At 55.8% G+C, this 26,658-nt stretch overlaps 7 protein-coding genes and 1 non-coding gene across 8 annotated transcripts; 3 read left to right on the top strand and 5 right to left on the bottom strand.

The window, feature by feature from the left end:
• Positions 1–282: 282 nt before the first annotated feature.
• VDAG_10310 (40S ribosomal protein S14) lies at positions 283–1,186 on the top strand. Its single transcript, XM_009659779.1, has 4 exons — positions 283–360; positions 457–529; positions 664–824; positions 881–1,186. Exons 1-4 carry the CDS (start codon positions 291–293, stop codon positions 1,030–1,032), a joined length of 456 nt encoding a protein of 151 aa, XP_009658074.1. The 5' UTR covers positions 283–290; the 3' UTR covers positions 1,033–1,186.
• Positions 1,187–1,486: 300 nt separating this feature from the next.
• VDAG_10309 (DNA repair and recombination protein RAD26) lies at positions 1,487–4,887 on the bottom strand (the record flags this gene model as incomplete). Its single annotated transcript, XM_009659778.1, has 2 exons — positions 1,487–3,684; positions 3,735–4,887. 2 exons carry the CDS (start codon positions 4,885–4,887, stop codon positions 1,487–1,489), a joined length of 3,351 nt encoding a protein of 1,116 aa, XP_009658073.1.
• Positions 4,888–5,897: 1,010 nt separating this feature from the next.
• On the bottom strand, positions 5,898–5,979 carry VDAG_20269. The gene has a single exon. It is a non-coding gene; the product is annotated as a tRNA-Ser (tRNA).
• A 1,015-nt stretch (positions 5,980–6,994) lies between these two features.
• Positions 6,995–7,945, top strand: VDAG_10308 (uncharacterized protein; the record flags this gene model as incomplete). The annotated part of the gene is made up of 1 exon (XM_009659777.1): positions 6,995–7,945. The coding sequence occupies one exon, from the start codon at positions 6,995–6,997 to the stop codon at positions 7,943–7,945; it is 951 nt and encodes a 316-aa protein (XP_009658072.1).
• A 64-nt stretch (positions 7,946–8,009) lies between these two features.
• VDAG_10307 (uncharacterized protein) lies at positions 8,010–8,866 on the bottom strand (the record flags this gene model as incomplete). The annotated part of the gene is made up of 3 exons (XM_009659776.1): positions 8,010–8,058; positions 8,231–8,658; positions 8,726–8,866. The coding sequence occupies 3 exons, from the start codon at positions 8,864–8,866 to the stop codon at positions 8,010–8,012; spliced, it is 618 nt and encodes a 205-aa protein (XP_009658071.1).
• Positions 8,867–9,853: 987 nt separating this feature from the next.
• VDAG_10306 (eukaryotic translation initiation factor 3 subunit 8) lies at positions 9,854–12,599 on the bottom strand (the record flags this gene model as incomplete). Its single annotated transcript, XM_009659775.1, has 3 exons — positions 9,854–11,122; positions 11,179–12,158; positions 12,230–12,599. 3 exons carry the CDS (start codon positions 12,597–12,599, stop codon positions 9,854–9,856), a joined length of 2,619 nt encoding a protein of 872 aa, XP_009658070.1.
• Positions 12,600–13,148: 549 nt separating this feature from the next.
• Positions 13,149–21,773, top strand: VDAG_10305 (pre-mRNA-splicing factor spp42; the record flags this gene model as incomplete). Its single annotated transcript, XM_009659774.1, has 1 exon — positions 13,149–21,773. The coding sequence occupies one exon, from the start codon at positions 13,149–13,151 to the stop codon at positions 21,771–21,773; it is 8,625 nt and encodes a 2,874-aa protein (XP_009658069.1).
• Positions 21,774–24,681: 2,908 nt separating this feature from the next.
• Positions 24,682–25,903, bottom strand: VDAG_10304 (uncharacterized protein; the record flags this gene model as incomplete). Its single annotated transcript, XM_009659773.1, has 3 exons — positions 24,682–24,879; positions 25,077–25,228; positions 25,765–25,903. The coding sequence occupies 3 exons, from the start codon at positions 25,901–25,903 to the stop codon at positions 24,682–24,684; spliced, it is 489 nt and encodes a 162-aa protein (XP_009658068.1).
• Between the last annotated feature and the right edge of the window lie 755 nt (positions 25,904–26,658).

The raw sequence follows: 26,658 nt of genomic DNA, 5'->3' as shown, positions 1-26,658 counted from the left end.
CAAGAGGAGAAGAAAAGGCGTCAAGAAAAGTGAAGTGATGTGAATGGGGGCCCTAGGGCGGTCAAGAGAAAGAGTGGGGCTTTTCCTTGCAGAAAAAAATCGCTTAGGTGCTGAGACGAATTGGTGGGTGGGTGATTTTTGGCAGGTAGGGTTGAAGCCCCATTTTCGGACTGGCGGTCAGTGCTCTGGCTCGCTGTTCTACCCTACCAGCGAAACCTCGAAACAGTCCATCGCCAATCCTCACAAACGACGACCTCATCCCTCTTCGACAGAGTCACCAGAACGACAAGATGGCCCCCAAGTCCAAGGCTCCCCGCGCTCCCCAGGAGAACATCTCCCTCGGACCTCAGGTTCGCGATGGTAAGCTTTTCACGTCTGCGCTGTGCGACAGCCGCCCTGTCGCAGCTCCCCCGCCTTGGGAAACTTTTCACGATGCTAATACCACGTTTTCTCCAGGCGAGCTTGTCTTCGGCGTTGCCCGCATCTTCGCCTCCTTCAACGACACCTTCGTCCACGTCACCGATCTCACGTTCGTCTCCCCCTGATTGCAGCGCGGCGCCAATGCTGTACCCCGCGAAAGCGACCAGCTTGGGCGGTTGCTGCTGAAGAATACATACCCTATCACGCATGTCATGGTTTAGAGGCTAACCTGGGTGATTCCAGTGGCCGTGAGACCATCTGCCGTGTCACTGGTGGCATGAAGGTCAAGGCCGATCGTGACGAGTCCTCCCCCTACGCCGCCATGTTGGCCGCTCAGGACGTCGCTGTCCGCTGCAAGGAGCTCGGCATCACCGCCCTCCACATCAAGATCCGCGCCACCGGCGGTAAGTCCAGGTACCCGCTCCATTCTTTGACATGCATTTGCTAACGCAGCGTTCAGGTAACGGCACCAAGACCCCCGGCCCCGGTGCCCAGTCTGCCCTCCGTGCCCTCGCCCGTTCCGGCATGAAGATCGGCCGCATTGAGGACGTCACCCCCACCCCCTCCGACTCTACCCGTCGCAAGGGTGGTCGCCGTGGTCGTCGTCTCTGAGCGACAGGCACAATCAAAAAATGGTGTCTGGCATCAGAGTCGTCGAGTGGGGACGGCAACGGTCAGGAGTGTGCTCTGCGGATTGGTCTCTTGGGTGGCATCGTCAAAAACGAGGGGAACGGCACTTTTTGCCTGGTCTCCATGTTCTACGCGCTTTGTCGCGTCTTTTCGGCCGGCTGTAGCTGAAAAGTAGACAGAATAGAAATGCGCCGTATGGCCCTGAACTGAAGAGCAGCTCCTGATACATCACATCTGTGCCTTGTCGCCCACTCTCTCGGTGAAAGTGTTATTCGAACGAGTCAAGCTTGTAGCTTCAACTGATTGTCTGAGGTCAATTCAAAGGAGCAGAAGGTGTTATGGTCTCTACCTGACCGGGACATCTCAAGACTGCTACGAAGCCCCTGCCGTGACGTCCTATCCATTACATATCGTCTCAGCTCAACGCCTTCCTCGCTCATTTGTAAGCCGGCCGCAAAGACCATGTGCTACGACCAGCGCCTCCGGACTTGTTGATCTTAGCGACCCTCTCCAAGGCCTCCATGAATCGCTCCTTCACCTGCGCCTTGCCCTTTACCTCGTGGTTGAAGTGATCCACTATCGACTTCGTAGGTACCGTGCCACTGTGCCGCTTGATGAACTCAATGATTTTGGGCCCAAAATCTACGGTCTGCACTTTCTGTCCGACAGGTGAAGGCGATGCGCCCATACCTTGCCGGGCAGCAAGACGACTCATTATGCCAGCACTGCTCGGTGCTGCGCCGCGACGGCGGTTGTGTGCACCAGGACGTCCCGCTTCGCCAACTTCGCCGGTCCAAGTTACTGTTCCCGGGGTAATGGTGCGCGCCTGGACATGCGCTCGGCGTAAACTCGCTGCGGCTGTGGCTGCGACGGCATTTGCCTCTTGCGTGATCATTCCGCGATCGGCCTGCACTGTCTTCTTGCCATTCATGACCTTGTCGTGTTCATAAGCGCTCTCGACATTGCGAGCAAAGATGCCTTCTACCATGCGCTTCTCGTCCTCAACCTCCTCTGGGTTGTTTGTCTCTTCCATGCCTTGTACGCCATCGATATTCTGAACTTGACGCGTTTCCTCGCAGCCAGTCTGGGGTCTGCTTTCACTGCTCACGGATGAGATTGGCACTAGACTGGCAGGAGCATTCTCTTTGGGAGGTGTGGTTCCGTCGAATTTGACTTGGGCATCTTTGAGAATACTGCTCCGGTCGATATTGCCCTTGCTGTCTTGAGAATTGCCGAATGTGAAGAGGTCGTAAAGATCCGATAGATCGAAAGCAGCTCGCTGTTTAGGGTCTTTCAATACCTTGTTTGTCATGAACTGCTTGAAGATTTGGCGATGATAGATCTTCTCTTCAATAGTGCCAGCAGTCATGAGACGGTAGATTTCAACAGATCGAGTCTGCCCAAGACGCCATGCTCTCTCACGAGCCTGCATGTCTGTGGAAGGGTTCCAGTCAGGATCAAAAATGATGATTCGGTTTGCACCCGTCAGGTTGACTCCAAGACCACCCGTACGGGTTGTCAGGAGAAAGATGTCAATCTCGGGATCCGTGTTGAACCGATCAATGAGACTCTGCCTCTTCTCGATGGAGGTTTCGCCGTCCATGCGAACGTACTTGACTGTCTCAAGACCACCCAGAAATTTCTCGATGACATTCAGCATCATTTTGCTCTGTGAGAAGAGCAGTGTCTTGTGGCCAAGCTTTTTCCAGATTTGGAGGAGATTCCGCACAACTAACATCTTCCCTGATTTCTCAGGGTCTCCCCAATCGTAGCCTGCCTTGTTTTGAAGGTGAGGGTCGATAAGGTCAGGGTGATTGCAGATTTTGCGCAGAATGTCAATACCATAAAGGGATTTCCGTCGGGCGCTTAGAATCTGGTTGACCGCATCAGAATTCAGAAACTGTTTGTAAGCTTCGAGCTGCCTATCTGTCATCTTGCAGAACAGGACCCGTTCTGTCTTGGAGGGAAGGTCGGCGGCAACGTCAATTTTGAGCCGCTGCAGGAGGTATTGGCTGATGGCTTCTTTGAGAGTCTCGGCACATTTCTCAGCTGTCAGGATTTGCAGATTTGTAGCACCAGCATAACCGCCCTGCTTGATGGGCACCTCAAACTGGGTGCGGAACGTAACCAGAGTGCCCAATCGCATAGGGTAGATGAAATCGAAAAGCGACCAGAGTTCCGAAAGATTATTTTGCACAGGTGTGCCAGAGAGGATGATTCGGTTGGGGGTCCGCAGCTCCTTGCACAGGACTGTGATCTCGGCGTTGGGATTGCGGATCTTGTGGCCTTCATCGAGTACTGCATAATCCCACTCCACATGGAGCAGCTCGTCTTGGTATGTCTGGAGACCGTTGTAGGTAGTCACTAGCACGTGTCCATGCTTGACCACTCTATCAACTATTTTACGGACAGACTTGTCACGCCTCCCGTTGTGTGTTTCCTCGTCTGTGTCATCCTCGCGCAGGTTTATCATGCCGCTTCCTGACGAGTGTAGGATGGAAACACGTAGAGCCGGCCACCAGCGGTGGAATTCGTTCACCCATTGACGCAAAACTGTGGCGGGAGCAACAATGATGACGGGTTTGGTAAGCTTCTTGCTGTAATGCAAGGCCGCAATGAAGGCAATGGCTTGTACTTTTTGAATTGTCAGCATGGGTCGACTTAAGACGTCATAATCAGTTTACCTGTCTTGCCAAGTCCCATCTCGTCACCGACGATACCCCCAACGTTTTGCGAATATAATTCGGCCAACCACTGAACACCAGTTTTTTGGTACGAAAACAGAGAGGGATGTATGTCGCCAGGAAGCCTGAGATCATCATTGATCACATAGTCCTCCTCGTCTGGCGAAGGCTTGGACCATTCCGGGCCACTGGGTTCCACTGACGTATCGCCAGCTTCTAATCGTCGCTGTTTCCGAGCTTCGCTCCGCCTCTCGGTCCAGTCTGCCAGACGCTGTTGGTACGAACGCTCGTTTCCATCGTCAATGCTGCTCAGATCGTCGTTTTCCGTTGTGGCTGCAGTCTTCTTGCCTCTGGCCTTGGTCGTTCGCTTGAGGTTGCGTGAACTCGTATCATCCTCTGAGGTGTAGGCTGCAGCGGATTCTGGCGACGGCGCATCCGATGTGGCAGCCGAAGCAGGGTCAAAATCATCGTCAGAACCAGCTTGCTTGACCTTCCTCTTCTTGCGGGGACGTAAACTGAATTCGGTTTCCACGGCGGCAGGTGCGGGTGCGGCATCCGCAAACCCAGGGCGACGGAGAATCTGATGGGAGGTGGGTTCCTTGTCGTTGGCTGCCAAAGCCTCTTCCTTGGCCTCGTCCTCGGCTTCCAGCAGCGTGTCGGCAAAGTCGCCTTCAAACCCTTCAGGGCGAGGGCCGCCAATGGAGGCAAATGGCGTGATCTTTCCGGTCCGCACCAAGTAGTCGCGGCGGCTCTCATTAGGCAGCTTCAGCGACTTTCCCTGCGCAACTTCCTGTTCGGCGGCGGCCACCTCTTCCTGGCGGCGCTCCAGACGAGCCTTAAAATCAGCCACGTCACCGTCAATTTGCCTGATCTCCAGCTCGAGCTTGTCGAGGGTCTTCTGGATATTGCGTGACTGGAAGACGTTATTGCGGTTGGCTTCAAGCTTCTCACGTTCCTTCCTTCGTTGGGCCTCAAGTCTCGTCTTGCTAGCTTCGAGCTTGTCGATTTTGGCCTGGTCGTTCTTATCCTGTTGCTCCTTGATGGCTGCATTGGCCTGAAGTCCGATGTCTCTTTCGAGATCTTCTTGATCTCGAACATCGGCGGTAAGGTTGCGGAGGGCAGCCTCCTCATCCAGTGTGTCGTCGGAAGCCATGGCAGTTGAAATGTGTGTAATGTGGGACCTGAGGGAGGGTGCTCAAGAAATCACGAGAACCGTGAGAGAGCGTAGATTCGGCAGTAAATGGCGTCAATTCAGACGGGGCCCTCCAGGTAAGACTGCTCCTGCGCGGTATAGGTTGTGCATGGGGGTGATCTGGATGAACCTTCCCCTTTGATGGGATTAACGATCAGTGACAGAAAAACGTCAGAACGATGGTGCCCCGTCTCGAAGCACGAGGATCCTGGGGAATAGGATGTCAAGGTTTAGGAAGAAATTGAGTCCTGCCACCCATTTCAGACGGAAGGAACTTCCTGCCTGTAGAATTCGGGAAAGCGCAGTCACAAAAAATATCGCCGTCGTGAATTCACAGTGTAGCCCAACTTTTGTAAGCCAGAAAGACGTCAAGACACAGCATGACGCATGACAAGGGAACGTTCGGGGAGCTGCACGGACCATGCTGCTGCCTTGCGACCAATTAAATTGGGAACGTCGACAACAGGCATCAACGAACTGTCTGGGGTGGGATCAATTCACATGGCTCAGTGTTGACGACTATTTGATGGAGTAACATGACAACCAAATTTTCGCATGGCTACACAAGGGCTAGATGTAAGTATATCACTTGAGATGCCAGGATCATGTTGACGTTGGGGAGAGGAAACACAAGCTCAATTCCACCTCAGTTCTGCCGTAATAATAGACAGCGTCTTGGCCTGGTCTTCACTGGCCCAAACAACCTGATCTATAGATATGCCGGATGAAGCTGCAGAGAACTAGCCACTCTACCGATTCGCACAATTTTCTCTCAGGTTATTCACTACAGAAGAAAAAGAGAAAAAAAGTGGTCGCCTCCAAGAAGCAGCCTTTAGCTTTGCTAAAAAGAGCCTGGGTTACATCCCGAGGCCAGACTATGTTGCCAAACACTCGTCACAGGTCGATGGCTCATGACAACCAACATCGAGATGATACTTGTCGAAGCAAGACGAAGCAAGACAAAACAAGACCGACGAGAGCAGGATTTGAACCTGCGCCACCGAAGTGAATAGATTTCTAGTCTATCGCATTAGACCACTCTGCCATCTCGCCGAATGCTGCGAAGCTGGATGCCAGGCCGAGGCGGCAGCAAGAGGATAAGTAGTGGACAGGGTAGCATATGGCTTGTGGAGTCGTGTCGAGAGGAACAGCGGACGAGGGCTCAGATGTGGATGCGCTGTTTTTATCTGATCAAGCGGCGTTCTGGGTCAGGGCACTCCTGGTGTAAGGTACCTAGGTGGATGTTTTTTGTGGGATTCGCGTGGATATGAACACGCCGAATCTGAGATGGGTGCGCGGGGTGTCGCCTCGTGAGGACGAGTGCCAGGAAGATGAGCGTCAGTGGCCGTTGGCTTCATGTCGGCAACGTCTCCGGCATTTTGCATCGACAAGACAGATGAAACCTCTCCAGGGACCTAGGGAGGTATGAATTGATCAAAGTTGCACGTACGGAGCGGCAGATCGCAGGCAGATATACGTACCCAGAGACCGAGGTGTCGGCAAGCCACCTCAGGGCAAGGGACACCAAGGGCCAACCGTAGCGCCCTGCGGCGCCGGGGTCTGGGGCACAGACACCCCTGAGTACCTGCCTCGTCACCATCTTGGTGTGGTTAGCGAGGTACCTACAAGCCGCGCTACGTTCTGCCGAGGTCTCCCCCTCCAGGGCCGAAGTCCGACTGCCGCCTCGTGCGAGCTGCCAGGTGGAAGGACGTGGGGGGAGACGAAGAAGAAGAGGCAGATGGCGGCACTTCCACTCGCTGCATTCGCTGCCGACCCCTTCTCCCCAACATTAGACATTGGAGACCGTGTTTTTGCTCTCTGCCATCAGCCCTTCTTCGTGTAATTGTTGTATCGATGACCAGCTACCAGTGAATATCGCATCTCTCTCTTCATCTTGTTGTCATTCGTCGTCTATACCCAGCCATACCGAGCTTTCCTAGCCAGCGACCTGAGCAACGCCATCATACTTCCGAGCCCTCGACGCTAACCCGTTACCTCTCCTCGATCCTGCAGCTCTCCCCGAATATACCGACAGCCCTGGAGCATCAGTCCCAACGACGCCATAACCATGACTGAAGCAAACGCCATCACAGACCTGCCCTCTGGCGAGCCCATCGCCCCGCCGACCCCAGCACCAGCTCCCCCCAAGCTGCCCCTCAGCGCCATCCTCGCCGCGACGCCCTCCAACATTGACGCCTTCATTGCCCACCTCCACCGTTGCATGCAAACCCCTTCGGGCATCGACACGGTACTCCTCTTCATCGGCTACACGGCCCGCCTCTCTTCGAACCTTCTCGACGCCGCCAGCCGCTCGGCGCTCCACCGCTCCGCCCACAAGCTCATCACCCTCGCCTTTTCCCTCCCCGAGAGCACGACCCTGCTCCTCTCCGCCGCGCCCCAGGCCTCCCCGGTCGCGACCCTCGCCCTGCGCCTCGCCACGAGGCTGCGCGCCCTGTCCCTGCTGCTGAGCGAGAGCCGCGTCTTCCTGCGCTCCTGGGGCCTGCTGGGCATATACTTTGCCGGCCGCCGCCTCGTGCTGCCCCTTCTCGAGAAGAAGACGAAGCCCCAGGCCGTCGACGAGAAGACGGGCGCCAAGCCCGACACGAGCGCCGAGACGCTCGACAAGACGATTGCCTGGGCGCAGTTCATCACGCTCGTGCTGTTCCAGTCGCTCGAGAACGCCTACTTCCTCAGCGGCAAGGGCGTCTTCGGCCTGACGCCGGCGCAGCAGGTCAAGGCCGCGCGCTGGAGCACGAGGTCGTGGTCGGCCTACGTCGGGCTTGAGATTGGACGGCTGCTCATCGAGAGGCAGCGCCGCAAGACCGGCGACGCGACGAGCGCGGAGCACAAGGAGTGGAAGGCCGCGTGGCAGAGGAGCTTCGTGAGGAACGTGGCGTGGGCGCCCTTGACGGTGCACTGGAGCACGGCCGACGGGTTCCTCAACGACACGGTCGTCTGGGCCATTGGCTGTGTGCCCGGCGTTGTCCAGATGAGGCAGCTCTGGAAGGACACGGCCTGAGGATGCTAGACTATCGTACATGATAAAACGGGTGCGACCTTATGGGTATCGTTGTAGAACACGGTCATGGTTCCTCGGCAGGACAAATAATTACTCCGCTGGTGCCAAACAGCCTCTCAGAATGAGCAATGGACTTTTACGAAATACCAGGTCATTTGAATTATGCTTCTAACTACCAAACACGATCCTCTTCACCCCGTGGCCCCAAATAACAATGGCAACGCCATGTCCATGCAACAGAGCCCCGTCAGCTCCAGCGAAACGCCAGCGCCATGCCATTTTTACATCATGAACCCCTTCATGTCAGCAAGCGTCCAGTACCTGCGCATATTCTCCGCCCCGAGCGTCTTGACCTCCTGATCTAGATGCGTCCACAGCACATCGCCCCAGCTGTCGAGCTTCTCCAGCAGCACGCTCATCTGCAGCTCCACCTCGCCGGCCCGGCACGCGCGCAGGTACGCCTGCAGGCCCTCCATGCCCTTGTGGATCTCGCGGTGCTGCCGCAGCAGCTCGGCCTTGCCGCCGCGGAACTCGGGCATCTTGCGCGCAAGCTGCGGGAAGAAGTAGTTCTCCTCGATCGAGTGGTGCGCCTCGAGGTGCTGGATGAACGAGAGCCCCTCGCTGAGAAACTGCCGGATCGACATGCCTTGCGGCCGCTTGTTGCTCGTCGCCGCCGTGTGGAGCATGGTCCACGTTGTGCGAAAGTGGTTGTGCTGAGCGGTGCGTTAGCCAAGATTGCGCTACAAAAATGGGAAAAGGCCCAAAAAAAAGGGTCCATACGAAGTAGTCCATCTTCACGGCTAGGGTATTGAAAGTGCGAAAGTCGGCGGCTGAGAGGGGTGGCAGCTGGGCCTCTGGCGCTGATAAGGTTTCTGCGCTGGATGGCTGGCGCGCAGCCGGCTGCTCGTGGAGTGAAGCCATGATGGATCTGGAGCTTGTGGAAGACAGCTGTGAGAAGTTTCGTCTCGATGTATGCGTGTTGGCTGGGCGCTGAAGATCACGGGCCGTGATAGTGCTGAGTCTTCTAGTTTGCGGCGTAGCTCTCAGCCTTGCAATGCTGTGGTTTATTGGGACGGTCGACGGTTTAGACAGCGAGTTCATTGGCAAAATAGGCAAGGGCGGCCATGACGACTAAAAAACAGGCATGGGGTTTTGTATGTTTCTATAGTTTCTCCTTCGGCCACCTAGACCTACAAAAGAGTTGACAGAACGCCCAATCACACATCTGATGTTGTCATTCGAAGGTGCCGATTCCCCTCGGTGGCCATGCCGGCCTATTTGTTAGGTCTGAGTAAGCTTCCTGGCCGTAGACGACCTTTTCTCGCCTCATGCCTACTCCACAGGTCTGGCGCCGATTTTCACCCGCGCGGGTCAGACGCAAGTAGCCCGCGCGCGTCGTTTTGTGGCATCACGTGCATCTTGGTGGCGAGCGGCCGGCTCTCTGGGTGCATGTTGATCCTAGGGGCTTTTCTCGCGTGAGATCCTATCAAGATTTGACGACACAAGGACCAGTATCTCTCCATCGATCATCCAGATTCTGAGGCATTCCGTGTCTTTCCCCGGCAACTCGTGTCAACATGCATATCCGAGTAGATCCTGATTCTCGTTTTCTTAGTCTTAATATCTACTCCATCAAACTTGCCACACGCGAACTTTTTTGATACACACACGTCTTGCCAAATCAACAATCACCATCATCCTTGCGGCTTCATCAACGTAACGGGAGAAAATGCATTCTATAGCCTCTATTCCGCGAAGCTACACGTCATACCTAACGTAGGGGCTGTCCCCTGTCCTCTGACTGACCACCCCTGCGCGCCTGATTGGTTTTTTGACCAAGCGACCAAACCCTGATGCCAAAACCGCAGATATTAGCAAGCAAACAGAAAAGCCCACCAACGGCCACGCTTAACCCCGTACAGCGGCGCCCAGCGCACCGCCGGTGAACTGCGTGCCACCCGCCTGGCGTTGCGCGTGGCCACCGCCGCCGCGGCCGCCGCCACCGCCTCCCCTGCCGCCACGGCCACGACCTCCGCCGCGTCCGCGACCGCCCTGCCTCTCGAAGGCGTTGGCCGAGCCCTGCGTGCGCTGCTCCAGTGTGCGCTCGTTCGTCTCGATGAGCGAGCTCGCGCGGTCCGACATGGCGATCGCCAAGCTCTGCAGACGGCTGAGCTCAACGCCCTTGCGGAAGATGACGGTCGACGTGACCTGGTCGAGCGAAGCCGCGAGCTCCTCGTGGCTGATCATCTTGCTGATGACAGCCAGCACCTTGCTCGTCTCCATCTCGAACATGGCGCTGAGCGTCTCCGACGCCAGCGTGTCGTAGAAGGGCGCGTACGTGAAGAGGTACGTGCGCAGACCCTCCTCCTGGATCTGCTTGGCGAGCATCGTCTTGATGTCGTCCGTGTTGGGCATGAGCTCCCAGATCTTGATGCTGTGGATGAAGTGGATCGACTTCTTCCAGTCGCCCGCCGCGAGCGCCTTGGACGCCTGCATGACGTGGTCACGCGTGTTCTCTGGGGGGCCGGTGAAGATCTGACGCTCGTGGTACTCGAGCATGCGCCTGTACGTCTTGCTGATGTTGCGCTTCTTGATGTCCGGTGATGAGCCGGTCTGGGCGAGAACGGGGATCTCGAGCAGCATGCTGCAGGTGAGGTACACGCACTCGAGGAGCTCGAGGTTAATGTGCATGTGGAAGGGCAGCTGGCGCTGCTTCTCAAGCCTCTCCTGCTCGGGCGACACCTGGTTGTACCTTTGGATCATGACGCCCTGCGCCAACAGCTCCTTCTGGCGACCGCTGCCGCAAATCTCTTGCAGAGTGTTCTGGGCGTCGTAGACGAGACCCTTGCGGAAGGCGCAGAGACCGACCTGGACCAGCGTACGGTTGTAGAGAATCTGAGAAAGAACGTCGAACTGGGGAATGTTCTCCTGCAGATGGGACATGAGCATCATGTCACGAGCATTGTAGTACTCGTTGTGCAGGGCGAGGAAGTAGACACGGCACAGCATGGCGCGGGCACGGAGGATACCCTCGGCGTTGCTGAAGAGGTAGTTGCAGACGACGTTGACGAGGTTGCTGGCATCAGCGTCTTCACAGCGAGGCGTGATGTCCGACTCGGCCTTGGCAGAGGCAGTCTTCCAGGCGTTCTCCTCAAGAATCTTGATGACTTGGGCAGGCTGAACCAGTCGTTAGCAAGAGATCATGGGTTGAAATTAAAGACAGTGGTGCTCACCTTGAAGTAGACGTGCTCGAGCCTCCTCGTGACAACACGGTTGATGCTTTCCTGAGTAATATCGAGCGCGGCATCCTTTCGGAGGTACTCGTAGTACAGCTGGCCGCGGAAGATGATGTCGTACAGGACACCCTCATCAGTAAGACGCTCAATATACTCCGAGGTGTGAGGGTCGATGTTCTGGAGCGAGCGGGTGAGCTCATCATCCAGACGCTCGATGAACGAGACGATGCTGCCAGGAACCTTGATGTACTTCTCGCCCTTCTCAAGCACAGGAGGCTTCTCGTCGTCCTCCCACTCCTCGGCGTTCTCGACAACCACGTAATCGGGGTTGGCCTCGAGGACCTCAAACAGGGTGGCAAGCTCCTTTTCGGCAGCCTTCCAGTGCTCAACGGGCATCGAAGTGGCACCGCTGGAGCTGAGGTCGAAACGCGTGGAGACGAGGGCAAGCAGGACGCGGATCTTCTGGTAGGGCGTGTTGGCGATTTCGCTGAGCTTCTCCATAGTCTTGATCTGCTCGGCGCGGTCGGTGTTCTTCTTGCCGCGAGACTCGATGATGCCACGGAGATGCTTGAAGATGCTCTCGGGGGTGAACTGGAGGGTGCGACCGCCCTTGCCGACCGTGGCAAAGCCATCATCCTCGCCGAGGGGTTCGGCAACATCCTCAGCCTCGGCGATGCGAACAGTCTTCTTGGGCTTGGAAACCTTCTCCTCTTCCTCCTCGGAATCCATGAAGGCATCGTTGTCGGCACGGTAGGCCTCGATCTGCGACTGGTAGTCCTTGTTGACCTTCTTGATCTTCTGCTTGACAGCGTTCAGGCCACGGGCAGCGATGGCGTTCATCTTCTTCGGCGTGACCTTCTGCTTGGCAACGGCCTCGTTCATGTAGTCCTCGAGTTCGGCAATGGTCTTGATGTAAGACTTGGGCGTCTTCCTCGACTCTTGGATCTTGGCGACCTGGCGGTTGAGCTTGTCGAATTCTGGTAACGCGGGGTCAGCATCAGCACTCTCGCCTTCTCGCCTTCCCGAAAACATGCGAGTCAATCCTTACCACTCGAAATAGAGGCCCAGTCGCCATTCTTCTCGCCGTTCTCAATCAACTTGATGGTCGCCTCGAGTTCCTCATGACGCTTGTCCTTTGCGCTCCTGACCTTGAGCCTCTGCTCGTCGTCGCTGTCCTCGCTCTCAGAGCTGGCGTCTTTGAGGAAACGGTTCAGGCCGGTCGCCTTTCCTCCATCGTCATCGCTCGAGTCGTCATCCGAGTCATCTTCGTCATTATCATCGTCAGAGTCGTCATCGGAATCGTCGTCGTCGCGGACCTTCTTCTCTTCCTCCTCCTCCTCCTCGGAGTAGAGCTCCTCCTCGTCGGAAGAGCTCTCGGAGGAGCTGTCGTCACCACCACGGCGGAAGAACCTGGACATTTTGGCAGTTGCTTTGCTGTCGCTCAAAAGGGGATGCCCGAACGGTCTCAAGGTGAGGGGGGAGGGAGGGGGGTGATAGTGGGTGAAAATTGATGCAGACTGGTGGAGGGGAAAATCAGTAATTTTCTGTGCGTGCAAGGCAGCGAGTGACTCAGTGATGGTGGTTGGCTCGTTGCGACCCAAAGAACCCCACGTTGCTAAAAGCAGCGACAGCCCTGGCCTTACCCGAACGAGATTAGCGCATCTTGCATCTGCCTGGACTTCCAGTCAGGAAAAACTCGAGGCGACCGAGACGAGTCGCCTTCATCATCAATCTCGTAACGATCCCTATCGTTGCGACAGTCATCGCCGCCCGAATCGCGTGACTGATCGTTCACCACATTCACTCATTTCAAAGCGATTTTTTCTGTTCCCGAATACCCTGCCGCATCGCCCGGACTCCACGTCGTTTAACGCGTCTCGGGAGTCGCGCCAGCGACAGTCGTCGAGAGCTCAGACGGACTCCCTCCCGCCCTCGCTCGCATCATCACAATCGCCAATTCATCCAACATGTCCTCACAACCACCACCGCCTCCTCCGGGATGGGGCCCTCCGCCTCCGCCGCCGCCTCCTCCTTCGTCGTCGCTGCCTCCTCCTCCATCCGCCCCCGCGCCGCCACCACCTGGATACCGTCCTCCGACCGACCCTCAAATCGCAAAGTTTGCCCAGAAGAAGAAGGAATGGCTTCGGGATCAACGCGCCCGCTTTGGCGAGAAGCGGAAGAGCGGGTTTGTCGAGACGCAGAAAGCTGACATGCCACCGGAGCATCTACGCAAGATCGTCAAAGACATTGGTGATGTGTCGCAGAAGAAGTACACCAGCGACAAGCGAAGCTATCTCGGAGCTCTCAAGTTCATGCCTCACGCCGTCCTGAAGCTGCTGGAGAACATGCCCATGCCCTGGGAGTCAGCGCGCGAAGTCAAGGTTCTGTATCACGTCAACGGATGCCTGACCCTCGTCAACGAGATCCCTCGCGTCATCGAGCCCGTCTTCTTCGCGCAGTGGGCCATGATGTGGACGTTCATGCGAAAGGAGAAGGCCGACCGAAGGCTGTTCAAGCGTATGCGCTTCCCACCATTTGATGACGAAGAGCCCCCGCTGTCGTGGTCTGAGAACCTCGAAGACGTTGAGCCTGCGGAGCCTATCCAGATGGAGCTGAACGAGGACGAAGACGCAGCAGTTTACGAATGGTTCTACGATCACAGGCCGCTCCTTGATACACCACATGTCAATGGCGACAGCTACAAGTCCTGGAACCTTACTCTTCCTCAGATGGCCACGCTCTTCAGACTGAGTCGACCCCTCATTTCAGACGTTGTCGACAAGAACTACTTCTACCTCTTCGACCGCAAGAGTTTCCTGACCGGAAAGGCGCTCAACGTCGCACTACCAGGCGGACCGCGCTTCGAGCCCCTCTACAAGGACATCGATCCCAACGATGAGGACTTCGGAGAGTTCAACGCCATCGACCGAATCATCTTCCGTAATCCTGTCAGGACAGAGTTCCGCGTGGCGTATCCCTATCTCTACAACTCTCTTCCCCGAAGTGTTCATCTCGCTTGGCATTCATACCCTCAGATCGTCTTCAAGCGTTCCGACAACCCAGACCTGCCAGCTTTCCACTTCGATCACAGAATCAATCCCATCTCGTCCCGTGCCGTAGCACCGAAGAACCTCACCATCAGCCACGAGGACGAGCTCTTTGGCGTCGGCAACAACGAGGAGGACGAGGATGTGTTTGAGCTGCCAGCCGACGTCGAGCCATTCTTGAATGAAGAGGAACTCTTTAATGACGACACGGCTGCTGCCATTGAGCTGTGGTGGGCGCCGTTCCCCTTTGATCGTCGCTCCGGGCGCATGGTCCGCGCCCAGGATGTACCTCTCATCAAGCAATGGTACCTCGAACACGCGCCAACGGACAAGCCTCCCGTCAAGGTTCGCGTGTCGTACCAGAAGCTCTTGAAGAACTTCGTTCTGAACGAGGTCCACAAGAAGAAGCCAAAGTCACAGCAGCAACAGAACCTGATGCGGAGTCTCAGGCAGACCAAGTTCTTCCAGCAGACCACCATCGACTGGGTCGAAGCCGGTTTGCAGGTCTGCCGACAAGGTTTCAACATGCTCAATCTCTTGATTCACCGCAAGAACCTTACCTACCTTCATCTCGACTACAACTTCAACCTGAAGCCTGTCAAGACCCTCACAACCAAGGAGCGAAAGAAGTCTCGCTTCGGCAACGCTTTCCACCTGATGCGTGAGATCCTGCGTTTGACCAAGCTGATCGTCGATGCCCAGGTTCAATACCGCCTCGGCAACATCGACCCTTTCCAACTGGCTGACGGCATCCTCTATGCTTTCAACCATGTGGGTCAGCTAACGGGAATGTACCGTTACAAGTACAAGCTGATGCACCAGATTCGTTCCTGCAAGGATCTGAAGCATCTGATTTACTACCGCTTCAACTCTGCTCCCGTCGGCAAGGGCCCCGGCTGCGGTTTCTGGGCTCCCGCCTGGCGAGTTTGGCTGTTCTTCATGAGGGGTGTCATTCCACTCTTGGAGCGATGGCTTGGCAACCTTCTGTCTCGTCAGTTCGAGGGCCGCCACAGCAAGGGTGTCGCCAAAACCGTCACGAAGCAGCGTGTCGAGTCTCACTTTGATCTTGAGCTTCGCGCTTCGGTCATGGCGGACTTGATGGACATGATGCCCGAAGGCATCAAGCAGAACAAGGTTAACACTGTGCTCCAGCATCTTTCCGAAGCGTGGAGGTGCTGGAAGAGTAACATTCCTTGGAAGGTGCCTGGCTTGCCAGCGCCCATTGAAAACATCATTCTGCGTTACGTCAAAGCCAAGGCGGATTGGTGGATCTCAGTTGCTCACTACAACCGAGAGCGTATTCGACGTGGTGCAACGGTCGACAAGACTGTGGCTAAAAAGAACGTCGGTCGTTTGACTCGTCTCTGGCTGAAGGCTGAGCAGGAGCGCCAGCACAACCACATGAAGGACGGTCCTTACGTCTCTTCTGAGGAGGCCGTGGCTATCTACACCACCACCGTGCACTGGCTCGAGTCGCGAAAGTTTTCTCCCATTCCCTTCCCCAGCGTGTCCTACAAGCATGACACCAAGATTCTCATCCTCGCCCTAGAGCGCCTCCGTGAGGCCTACTCTGTCAAGGGGCGTCTGAACCAGAGCCAGCGTGAGGAGTTGGCCCTGATCGAGCAGGCTTACGACAGCCCTGGCACAACTCTCGAACGCATCAAGCGCTTCCTCCTGACACAGCGTGCTTTCAAGGAGGTAGGCATCGACATGAACGACAATTACAGCACAATCAATCCTGTGTATGATATCGAGCCCATTGAGAAGATCAGTGATGCCTACCTTGACCAGTATCTCTGGTACCAGGCTGATCAACGCCACCTGTTCCCTGCGTGGATCAAGCCTTCAGATTCGGAAGTGCCTCCCCTCCTGGTGTACAAGTGGGCACAGGGCATCAATAACTTGGACAAGGTTTGGGAAACCGAAAACGGAGAGTGCAACGTCATGATCGAGACCGAGTTGTCCAAGGTGTACGACAAAATGGAACTAACTCTGCTCAACTCACTGTTGAGACTGATCATGGACCACAACCTGGCAGACTACATCACTGCCAAGAACAACGTTCAGCTGACCTACAAGGACATGAACCACGTCAACAGCTACGGTATGATCCGTGGCTTGCAGTTCTCGGCCTTCGTTTTCCAGTACTACGGTCTCGTCCTGGACCTGCTGCTTCTTGGCCCCCAAAGAGCCAGCGAGATTGCGGGCCCCCCTCAAAGCCCCAATGACTTCCTGCAGTTCCGTGACAAGGAGACGGAAACCCGTCACCCGATTCGTCTTTACACCCGTTATGTCGACAAGATCTGGGTGTTCCTGCGTTTCACTGCGGAAGATTCGCGTGACCTGATCCAACGTTTCCTCACAGAACAACCCGACCCAAACTTTGAGAATGTTATCGGCTTCAAGAGCAAGAAGTGCTGGCCAAGAGATTCTCGCATGAGGCTGATGAGGCACGATGTCAACCTGGGAAGGGCTGTCTTCTGGGACCTCAAGAACCGCCTCCCGCGATCCATCACCACCATTGAGTGGGATGACAGCTTCACGAGCGTTTACAGTCGGGATAACCCCAACCTCCTCTTCTCTATGTGCGGCTTCGAAGTTCGCATTCTCCCCAAGATTCGGAATCAGAACGATGAGTTCCCGGTCAAGGACAGCGTGTGGTCGCTTGTTGACAATACCACGAAGGAGAGAACAGCACACGCTTTCCTCCAGGTGACTGAAGATGACATCCAGAAGTTCAACAACCGTATTCGTCAGATTCTCATGTCTTCTGGTTCCACTACATTCACCAAGATCGCCAACAAGTGGAACACGGCCTTGATCGCTCTTTTCACCTACTACCGCGAGGCTGCAGTCTCCACCATTGAGCTACTAGACACCATTGTCAAGTGTGAGACGAAGATTCAGACTCGTGTCAAGATTGGCCTGAATTCCAAGATGCCGTCTCGATTCCCGCCTGCGGTGTTTTACACTCCTAAGGAACTGGGTGGTCTGGGTATGATCTCTGGTTCTCACATTCTCATCCCCGCGAGTGACAAGCGGTGGTCCAAGCAAACGGATACAGGTGTCACGCACTACCGTTCTGGTATGACCCATGACGAAGAGACTCTCATTCCCAACATTTTCCGATATATTATTCCTTGGGAAGCCGAGTTCATCGACTCGCAGCGTGTCTGGACCGAATACTCGCAGAAGCGCATGGAAGCCAACCAACAGAACCGTCGCCTGACGCTCGAGGACCTCGAGGACAGCTGGGACCGCGGTCTGCCTCGCATCAACACACTCTTCCAGAAAGATCGCAGCACGCTTAGCTTTGACAAGGGCTTCCGCGCTCGTGCTGAGTTCAAGATCTACCAACTCATGAAGAACAACCCATTCTGGTGGACGAGTCAACGTCACGACGGCAAGCTCTGGAACCTCAACGCCTACCGCACTGACGTTATCCAAGCACTTGGTGGTGTCGAGACCATTCTCGAGCACACGCTTTTCAAAGCCACGGGATTCCCGTCCTGGGAAGGCCTCTTCTGGGAGAAGGCGTGCTTGGCCAAGGGAACAATGCTCCTGCGATACGACAGCACCAAGGTTGCGGTTGAAGACGTCAAAGAGGGTGACTTGCTGCTGGGACCTGACGGCGGCCCGCGACGTGCCTTCAACATCGTCAGCGGAAACGATCGTCTTTACCGCATCCAAGTTGGCGGCAGCAAGGAAGATCTTGTCGTAACGCCAAATCACATCCTGGTCCTTCATCGAGAAAGCCCGAAGGGCAATGTCCAGGTCTCGGCCACAGAGCGCTATGATACAGTTGAAATGACCGCTACAGAGTTCGCATCTCTTGATCCTACCGAACAAGGCAAACACCGACTGTTCAGATCCCCTGGGTTCGAGCTGCCCGAGCAAAAAGTACCCGTCGATCCATACTTCCTGGGCCTCTGGCTCGGCGATAGAAACCGATCTAGCGACACGTCCTACTCCAATCACGAGGCGGAAGTACGCCAATTCCTTGTTCGTCATGCCAGTGATCTCGATCTTCACCTTGTATGGCATGATCGACTTGGCCACACTGCTGTGTGCAGAACCCGACCAGCAGAGCCAACGCTTCCTCAGGTGAACAACGCGGCACAGCCTGATCGCAAGCGCCCCGCCAGGCAGACTATTATGAAGCAACGACTGACTGCGGGCTGGACTGTTCAACCCCATCGTGCTCCCGGCGAGGCTAGAGTTTGGACCGCGCCCCAAGCTGCTCTGTGCGGTGGCAACGACCAAAGGCACGCATTGGACTCTGTTTCTGGCAGCGAATTGGACGACGTCGAACTGGACCTACTTGAGATCGACGATGAAGACGCTGAGACAGAGCTTCTAGACGAAGCTCAGTCTGACGATGAAGCGCCCTCTGGACAGAATTCTGACAAACAACTCTCGGAGCGCAAGTGCATCCGCCTTCGCATGGGTCGTGCTTCTTACGGCGACATCCAAGAAGAGGAACAGAACCAGCTACTCGATGATATTGTGGATAGACCCCCAGGCAAGTCTGGTATTAACACACTTCGTCATGCCCTCAACGAGCTTGGGCTACTCTCTCACGGCGAGACTGGACCCGAGGCTGATCGCAAGCGAATTCCCTCTGAATACATGCAGAACTCGCGAGCGGTTCGCCTGGCTGTTCTTGCAGGCCTTCTCGATACAGATGGCAGCTACGTTTGCTCGGAGAACGTATTCGGCTTCGCTCAGAGCAAGCGTCAGCACTCTACTCTGTTCTGGGATGCTGTCGCCCTGGCTCGCTCTCTGGGCTTTGGTGTATGGACCAAGGAACGCATGGCGTGGAACCTGGAACGCACTGCTCAGTTCCCTCAGCTCTTTGCTCAGATCTCTGGAAACCTGACTGAGATTCCCTGCCTACTCCTGCGGAAGCAAACCTGCGAGCGCTTCATCCCGCAGAGCCATAGCTTCGCCATCAAGTCAATCTCTCTGGAATCCGAGGATACGGAATGGGCAGGGTTCAGAGTCGATCAAGATCAGCTCTACTTGCGGCACGATTACTTGGTTCTCCACAACAGTGGTTTTGAAGAGTCCATGAAGTTCAAGAAACTCACGAACGCGCAGCGTTCCGGTTTGAACCAGATCCCGAACCGTCGCTTCACTCTTTGGTGGTCACCCACGATCAACCGCGCCAACGTTTACGTGGGTTTCCAGGTCCAACTTGATTTGACTGGTATCTTCTTGCACGGCAAGATTCCTACTCTTAAGATCTCGCTGATTCAGATCTTCCGTGCCCATCTGTGGCAAAAGATTCACGAATCTGTGGTGATGGACTTGTGTCAAGTCTTTGACCAGGAGCTCGAGTCCCTTGGTATCAGCATGGTGCAGAAAGAGACGATCCATCCCCGTAAATCATACAAGATGAACAGCTCTTGCGCCGATATTCTGCTCTTCGCCAACCACAAGTGGAATGTCACCAGGCCGTCAATGCTGTTTGACACCAAGGACGTCATTGAGCCGACAAGTACGAACAAGTTCTGGGTCGACGTTCAACTTCGCTATGGCGACTACGACTCACACGACATTGAGCGTTACACACGTGCGAAGTATCTCGACTACACGACCGATAGCGCGAGTATTTACCCGTCTGCCACCGGTCTAATGATTGGCATTGATCTCGCATACAACCTGTACTCCGCTTATGGCATGTACTTCCCCGGTCTCAAGGTACTTATTCAGCAGGCCATGGCCAAGGTCATGAAGGCCAACCCTGCCTTGTATGTTCTTCGCGAGCGTATCAGAAAGGGTCTGCAGCTCTACGCTTCGGAGAACACCCAGGAGTTCCTAAATTCGCAGAACTATTCTGAACTCTTCAGCAACCAGACTCAGCTGTTCATTGATGACACCAACGTCTACCGTGTTACAATTCACAAGACATTCGAAGGCAACTTGACGACAAAACCAATCAACGGAGCCATCTTCATCTTCAACCCTCGCACCGGTCAGCTCTTCCTCAAGATCATTCACACAAGCGTCTGGGCAGGCCAGAAGCGTCTCGGTCAGCTCGCAAAGTGGAAGACTGCCGAGGAAGTTGCAGCCCTGATCCGCTCCCTGCCCGTGGAGGAACAGCCGAAGCAGCTGATTGTCACCCGCAAGGGTCTCCTTGACCCTCTCGAGGTCCATCTGCTCGACTTCCCCAACATTTCCATTCGCGCCTCCGAGCTGCAACTTCCGTTCCAGGCTGCGATGAAGGTTGAGAAGCTGGGTGACATGATTCTTCGTGCTACCGAGCCGCAGATGGTTTTGTTCAACCTTTATGACGAGTGGCTCAAGTCTCTTTCGTCATACACGGCATTCTCGCGTCTGATTCTCATTCTTCGAGCTCTGCACGTTAATCCCGACAAGACCAAGCTCATTCTTCGACCTGACAAGACGGTCATCACACAAGACCACCATATTTGGCCCACACTGTCGGACGAAGACTGGGTCAAGGTCGAAGTGCAGCTTCGCGACCTCATCCTGAATGACTACGGAAAGAAGAACAATGTCAACGTGTCGAGTCTGACCAGCAGCGAGGTTCGCGACATTATTCTCGGCATGGAGATCTCGGCGCCCTCGATGCAGAGGCAGCAGGCTGCGGAGATTGAGAAGCAGCAGCAGGAACAGCAGCAGCTGACCGCTGTCACGACCAAGACACAGAACGTGCACGGCGAGGAGCTCGTCGTGACGACGACGTCTCAGTTCGAGCAGCAGACTTTCGCCTCCAAGACGGAATGGAGAACTCGCGCGATTGCCACGTCCAACCTACGCACCAAGTCGAACAATATCTACGTCTCCTCCGTGGACAATGACTCGGATGACATCACCTATGTAATGCCCAACAACATTCTCAAGCGGTTCATCACCATTGCCGATCTTCGCGTTCAGGTCGCCGGCTATCTGTACGGAACCTCTGTTCCCGACAACGACCAAGTCAAGGAGATTAAGTGCATCGTCATGATCCCCCAGATCGGCGGTCTCCGCAACGTGCAGCTCCCCCAGCAGCTGCCGCAGCACGAGTACCTCGAGAACATGGAACCCCTCGGCGTCATCCACACCATGTCCGGCTCGGAGCTGCCGTACATGTCGGCCATGGATGTTACCGAACACGCCAAGCTGCTTGACACACACTCGACCTGGGACAAGAACGACACCATCACTGTCGCCGTCGCCTTCACGCCCGGCTCCGTCTCGCTCTCGGCCTGGGGTCTCACGCCGCAGGGCTACAAGTGGGGCGCCGAGAACAAGGACCTCGGAAGCGACCAGCCGCAGGGCTTCACGACGAACATGGGCACCAAGCGCAAGCTGCTCCTCAGCCCCCGTTTCCGCGGCTTCTTCCTCGTGCCGGAGACGGGCAAGTGGAACTACAGCTTCATGGGCAGCGCCTTTGCGGGCATGGAGAAGAAGCCCGTGCACGTCAAGCTCGACACGCCGCTGCCGTTCTACAGCGACCAGCACCGTCCCATCCACTTCCACAGCTTCGCCGAGCTGGAGGACATTTGGGTGGACCGACAGGACAACTTTGCGTAAAGCAGGCAACGAGAGCAAGGCACATCACACGCAAGAGGGAGACATGCAGAAGAAGGAGGGCGAAGAAGACAGGGAGGGGTGGTGGAATCAAAAGACTGTAAACGCGGTTGAGGCTTGGAACCCGGAACACGGTAGGCTCGAACATGGGATTTTCTGGGCTTTGTATGATGTGCCCCCCGGCACCGAGGGATGCCGAGCGGAGGGCCAGCGAGGGGGAGGGCCAGCGAGGCGGTCCGACAGGGAGGCACATTGGAGAGAGGAGGGCCGTCTTGGGAAATCTGGTGATTTGCGGTGATTGGCGTTTTGCGATGGACCTCGGACCGCGATGTACGTGTACAATTAATGGCAAATGTAACTACCAAGAATGATGCATTCGGTTTTGACTACATGTATGATCAACTCTGGGTACCATGCATGTTCCGTGTGGGACCCAAACTTCGGTTCGCTCGACCGAAAAGAAACATTTGTCATGGTCGGAAGATCAAGGAAAGGATGGCCTTGGGAGAAAAGCCGCGGCAGGATGATCGCCGTGATCTCCTGAGGAGTCTCCCATCGCCTTAAACCTTCCAAGGGGGGTAAGGTAACAGGACCGATCGAATGGCTGGCTCACGAGAAATCAAAGGCGCACCAGGGTCAGCATCGGGGCTTACCAGCCCGCGCGGCTATGTTTGATACGTTACGCCGTCGAGGGTATTTTTTCCGCTTCGTAGAGTCATGGTGATTTCGGCGTCTTTGCGGTCGGCGAATTCTTTTTCTCGGTCGCAGTTTGATACCCAATGTGACGTGACGTCTGTCTGCAGCCGAAAACCCCGATACTGTTCCGCAACCCCGGAACGAAAGGGGCCCCCAATGCCTAGCTCACGTGTTCTTTGTTCTTGTATCATGGCGCGTGCCGAATATACAAACTCTGTCCCAGATGCACGATGTCTGCCTGCCTCATATGTGTCAAGCTATCGAAGTCTATCTCGATACAAAAGTGCCGAGTACTGAACCCCTGCAATATTCGGCCAGCACCAGGCACCTCCTTCCTCTCGTGACACGATCAGGGTAGCAAAGAGCTGCCCAAGCAATGGCCAGCATCGGCACAAAGCGGCAAAGTCTCCAGCGAAACGGCCATGAGGTATGCATGTACAATCTAAAACGGATGCAGAGATGAAAGCAAAGGCGGTTTGTGTTTTAGCCTCTGGTCTTAGCAAGTGCTGATTCAGCTCACCGTGTGGAAAGCAGGGGCGTGTCAAAATTGGCGCCGTTCATGCGTTGATGCGTGCGTCTACGTCTTCGTCCTGGGGACGTGCTCCAGATACCACATCTCGGCAGCCGATCTCGGCGGCTGTGCCCTATATTCGACGCAGAGTATGGCTGGGGAAACGTCGCTCCCGCCTTTTCTTCTTCTTCTTCTTCTTCTTTTTTTTTTTTTTATTATTTTTTTGAAAGTTAAAATAAAGAAAAAAATATCAAAAATTCCCTTGCCACTGTGGAAATAGTGCGTGATGCAAGGGTGTCGCATTCCGTGCTGTTGATCTTATGAAGGGGCCTGTCATGAGCTGCCAACAAAGACGCGCCTTGTAACTGAAACCCCTGGCGAGCGCCACGCCATGCAAGTAATGGAGAAGGATCAAGAGCATGGGCTCATGTCGATGACAGGACGGATGTCACCGCGGGAGGACAATTGATGGATGGCTCAGCCTGTTCTTTGGGAAATAGTGGAGATGACTAGAGCTGCAGGTACGCGCAAGGCGCAGCTTAAAATAACCGTTGACCTTGTCGCATGGACGATCCGAAATGATGATGTCCAGGGCTATCGAAGTCCAGGGCTATCGAAGTCCAGGGCTGTCGAAGTCCAGGGCTGTTGAAGTCCAGGGCTGTTGAAGTCCAGGGCTGTCGAACGCCGCATCGAGCATGCAGCTTGGGCCGGGAGACAGGAGGGCTTCAGAGCCTGAAGGGTCCGAGACACTATTGAATTGACCTGGGAAGGGTGGGGGGAGCGCGGAATTGGCTGCCTCATCAGAGGTCGCCGATTGTCGATTGTGAGCAGCTTCGCTCAGGCTGAACGAACCATTGCAGCGACGAGGTTGGTCATGGCTGGGTACCAAGGTAAGGTACTATGTAGCTACTTGGGGGCGGCGTCATGGTGACGACGGCAGGACAGGTTAGCGGTGCCTCACTCATAGATGACCAAGCATGACAGGCTCCACCTGCGGCTGGGAGTGTGTTCGTTTTGCGTCGCATTGCACACACAAAGTTGGCTGGGGAGATCAAACACGGTCGGTAGTGGGAAGTCAGCGTAGTGGGAAGCCCTGGCGAGGGGCAGAGGCGGGGCGGCTCAGAGTGGCTTGGAAGCAGACAGAACAGAGTCTGGTTTTTGCCAGGGTCACGAGGTGGCCCTTTCCACCATCCATCATGCCGCGAGCCTTGAGCGCGACGAGAAGAGGACGACATCGGCAGTTCCTGACGTGACCAGGCGACAGGGCCGTTGATCTTCGTAGCCGGTGTCCTGAATCGTGGTGTCTGACCTCGCTTGTCGTTCAACTGTCGCAAGGCGGGAGACTAGACAGCCGCCTGGGTGGGGGGGGGACTCGACCCCAGTGGGGTTGACAAACGCCTTAGCGGACCTCTGTCGGATCCCCGGTCGTCCCAGTCCGCCATGGCGGTTCCAGAAAGCAAGCCGGCTCTTGAACGCATGTGGGAACTTGTTGGTCACGGAAGACCCTTCAAGCGACGAGGAAGCATGAGGCTCGCTGGGCTCGCCCTGCGTACCTAAGGTACGCAAAGGCTGACGGACGGGATCGGGGACAGCTGGGTGCTCTGTGCTCCATGCTCTATGCTCTGTGCTTTGTGCTCTGTGCTTTATGCTCTCAACGGCGCGAGCTCTGACATTGGGTTCTCGGGCCGCAGGACGGTGTGCAAACTATTGGCAACACCAGCTTCGCCATTGGACGGGGGCCAAGAGTGAACGACACCGAGCAGTTGGCAGGTTCTTCGGGCCCTTGGGGCCCACTTGCTTGTCATTGTCAGGTACATGGCACAACAAGGGGCAGGAGATACCACGACTCCTCTCCCTCACCCTCACCCTCACCCTCACCAGTCGCCAGTCGCCAGTCACCACCTCAGATAGGGCTGTAGCGTATCATCCGTTATACCTATACATCGTACCAGAATAGGTTCTCAGGCAATACCTATCTGAGCACAGGTTCTGGAGAGGGGAATCACGTGCCTCGAGGTAGGTGCGCCTCATGCCATGAGCAGTTGCCGAGTTCAAGTTACCATGCACAAGCGACCTCAAATCTCCTCCTGCATAGGTACCTCTGGGCAGACGCCTATGCACGTATCTCGGTATCCAACTCTTGCGTCTGCCTTGTGCCTTGTGCCTTGTGCCTTCTGCCTTCTGCCTTCTGCCTTCTGCCTTCTGCCTTCTGCCTTCTGCCTTCTGCCTTCTGCCTTCTGCACACCTCCTTCTACCGCAGGCAGGCAGGCAGGCAGGCAGGCAGGCAGGTGCTTGGGAAGCCCCTTCGCAGTGGCAAGAAATTGTCTTCTTGCCCGTCATCAAAGACAGAGCAGAAACACGATGCGCGACACACATTCTCCCAAGATTCGCAATCTCTCAACTGCATCTCATCCATTTCACTCTCGGGCATTTCGACCTCGTCGTCCAACCGCATTGCCCCTGATGGCATCGCGTGCCTTGCCCCCCTCGCCACGGTAATCGCCGACCTCAATGCCAATGCGTCAAGCCGTTGCCCGTCGTAGACGGCGATCAGACGCTAGAACGACCCTTCTACCTTCTAGAAGTCCCCCAGCCTGGGCCAAGGGGTCGCATAACGCAGCAATTAATTGCCAGGTCCAGCCTGCATACCCATTTCGACCATGTGTCATGCGCATCCTGGTATCCCGGTTCCCATTCCGACCATCTGTCTGCCTCCGCCTGCCTCTGCCTCGTCTCTGACGCCGCTGAAGAAACGCGGGATTGATTTACGTCGGTTGACAAACGAACCGCGCGACCCTCGAATCTCACACGACGACGCCGTCAGGGCGCATCGCATCGCGTCGAGGCGCATCGCATCGCGTCGAGGCGCATCGCATCGACCCCTCGATGGCCACAGCGGCGCCACAACCGTGTGTCGTCTGATCATCGCGTCAGCAAAGCCCGACTCCGCGAAATACAACAGAATGGACGAGGGGACACGTACCACGACCTGCATGCCGGTCCACGGCTGTCATGTCAAAACGTCCCAGCACTATAGCCCACGTTTCTTCCCCGCAAGTCGCCCAATTACTCGTCCTTACTTGTCGTTGCATTGCATTGCCGAATCGCTGGCATACATGTACATCCTGCAGCACTTTGCCCCGAGGACCTCTCCCCTTTCACATTCCATTCTACCACGTCGCGTTACATGCGTTCCCTAACGCCTGAGGTACCGTCAACCTGAACGTCGTCTTGCTGCCGCCGCGGTACTGTACATGAAAAAGCTGAAGCTGGTTTTCCCATCCATACACCCCCCTCCCCTGATTCTCTCTGCTCTGTGTGTCATCCAGGGTCTCAATACCCCGTGTCTGCTCGCGCTTCCATCGATCCGGTCACGGATGCAGCTCACGTCTGAGCGCAATGCCCGAATCGTCACGCACAGCCCGGACAAGGACCTGGCAACGAACAGGCGAGATGGATTTGTCTTCTCTTGCCGCTCAATATTCTTTTGGCCCCCCCCCCCCCCGGTGTCCCTTCCTCGGCAATCTCGACACTAGCCTGCTCGCCCTATCGCGTGGCTCAACTGCCTCTTCCCACGGTTCTGTTATACCCTCCCCAGCTCCAATATAGCCCCTCCACCACGACAGGTGCGCACCAAGTTTTTGCTTCCGGGTTTCTTTCCCTAAGCCTTGGAATGTACCT

Source organism: Verticillium dahliae, genomic scaffold, assembly GCF_000150675.1.
Source record: "Verticillium dahliae VdLs.17 supercont1.37 genomic scaffold, whole genome shotgun sequence".
Lineage (NCBI taxonomy): Eukaryota > Fungi > Ascomycota > Sordariomycetes > Glomerellales > Plectosphaerellaceae > Verticillium > Verticillium dahliae.
Note: the sequence above shows the minus strand (reverse complement) of the source record. Positions and strands in the feature narration are given on the sequence as shown.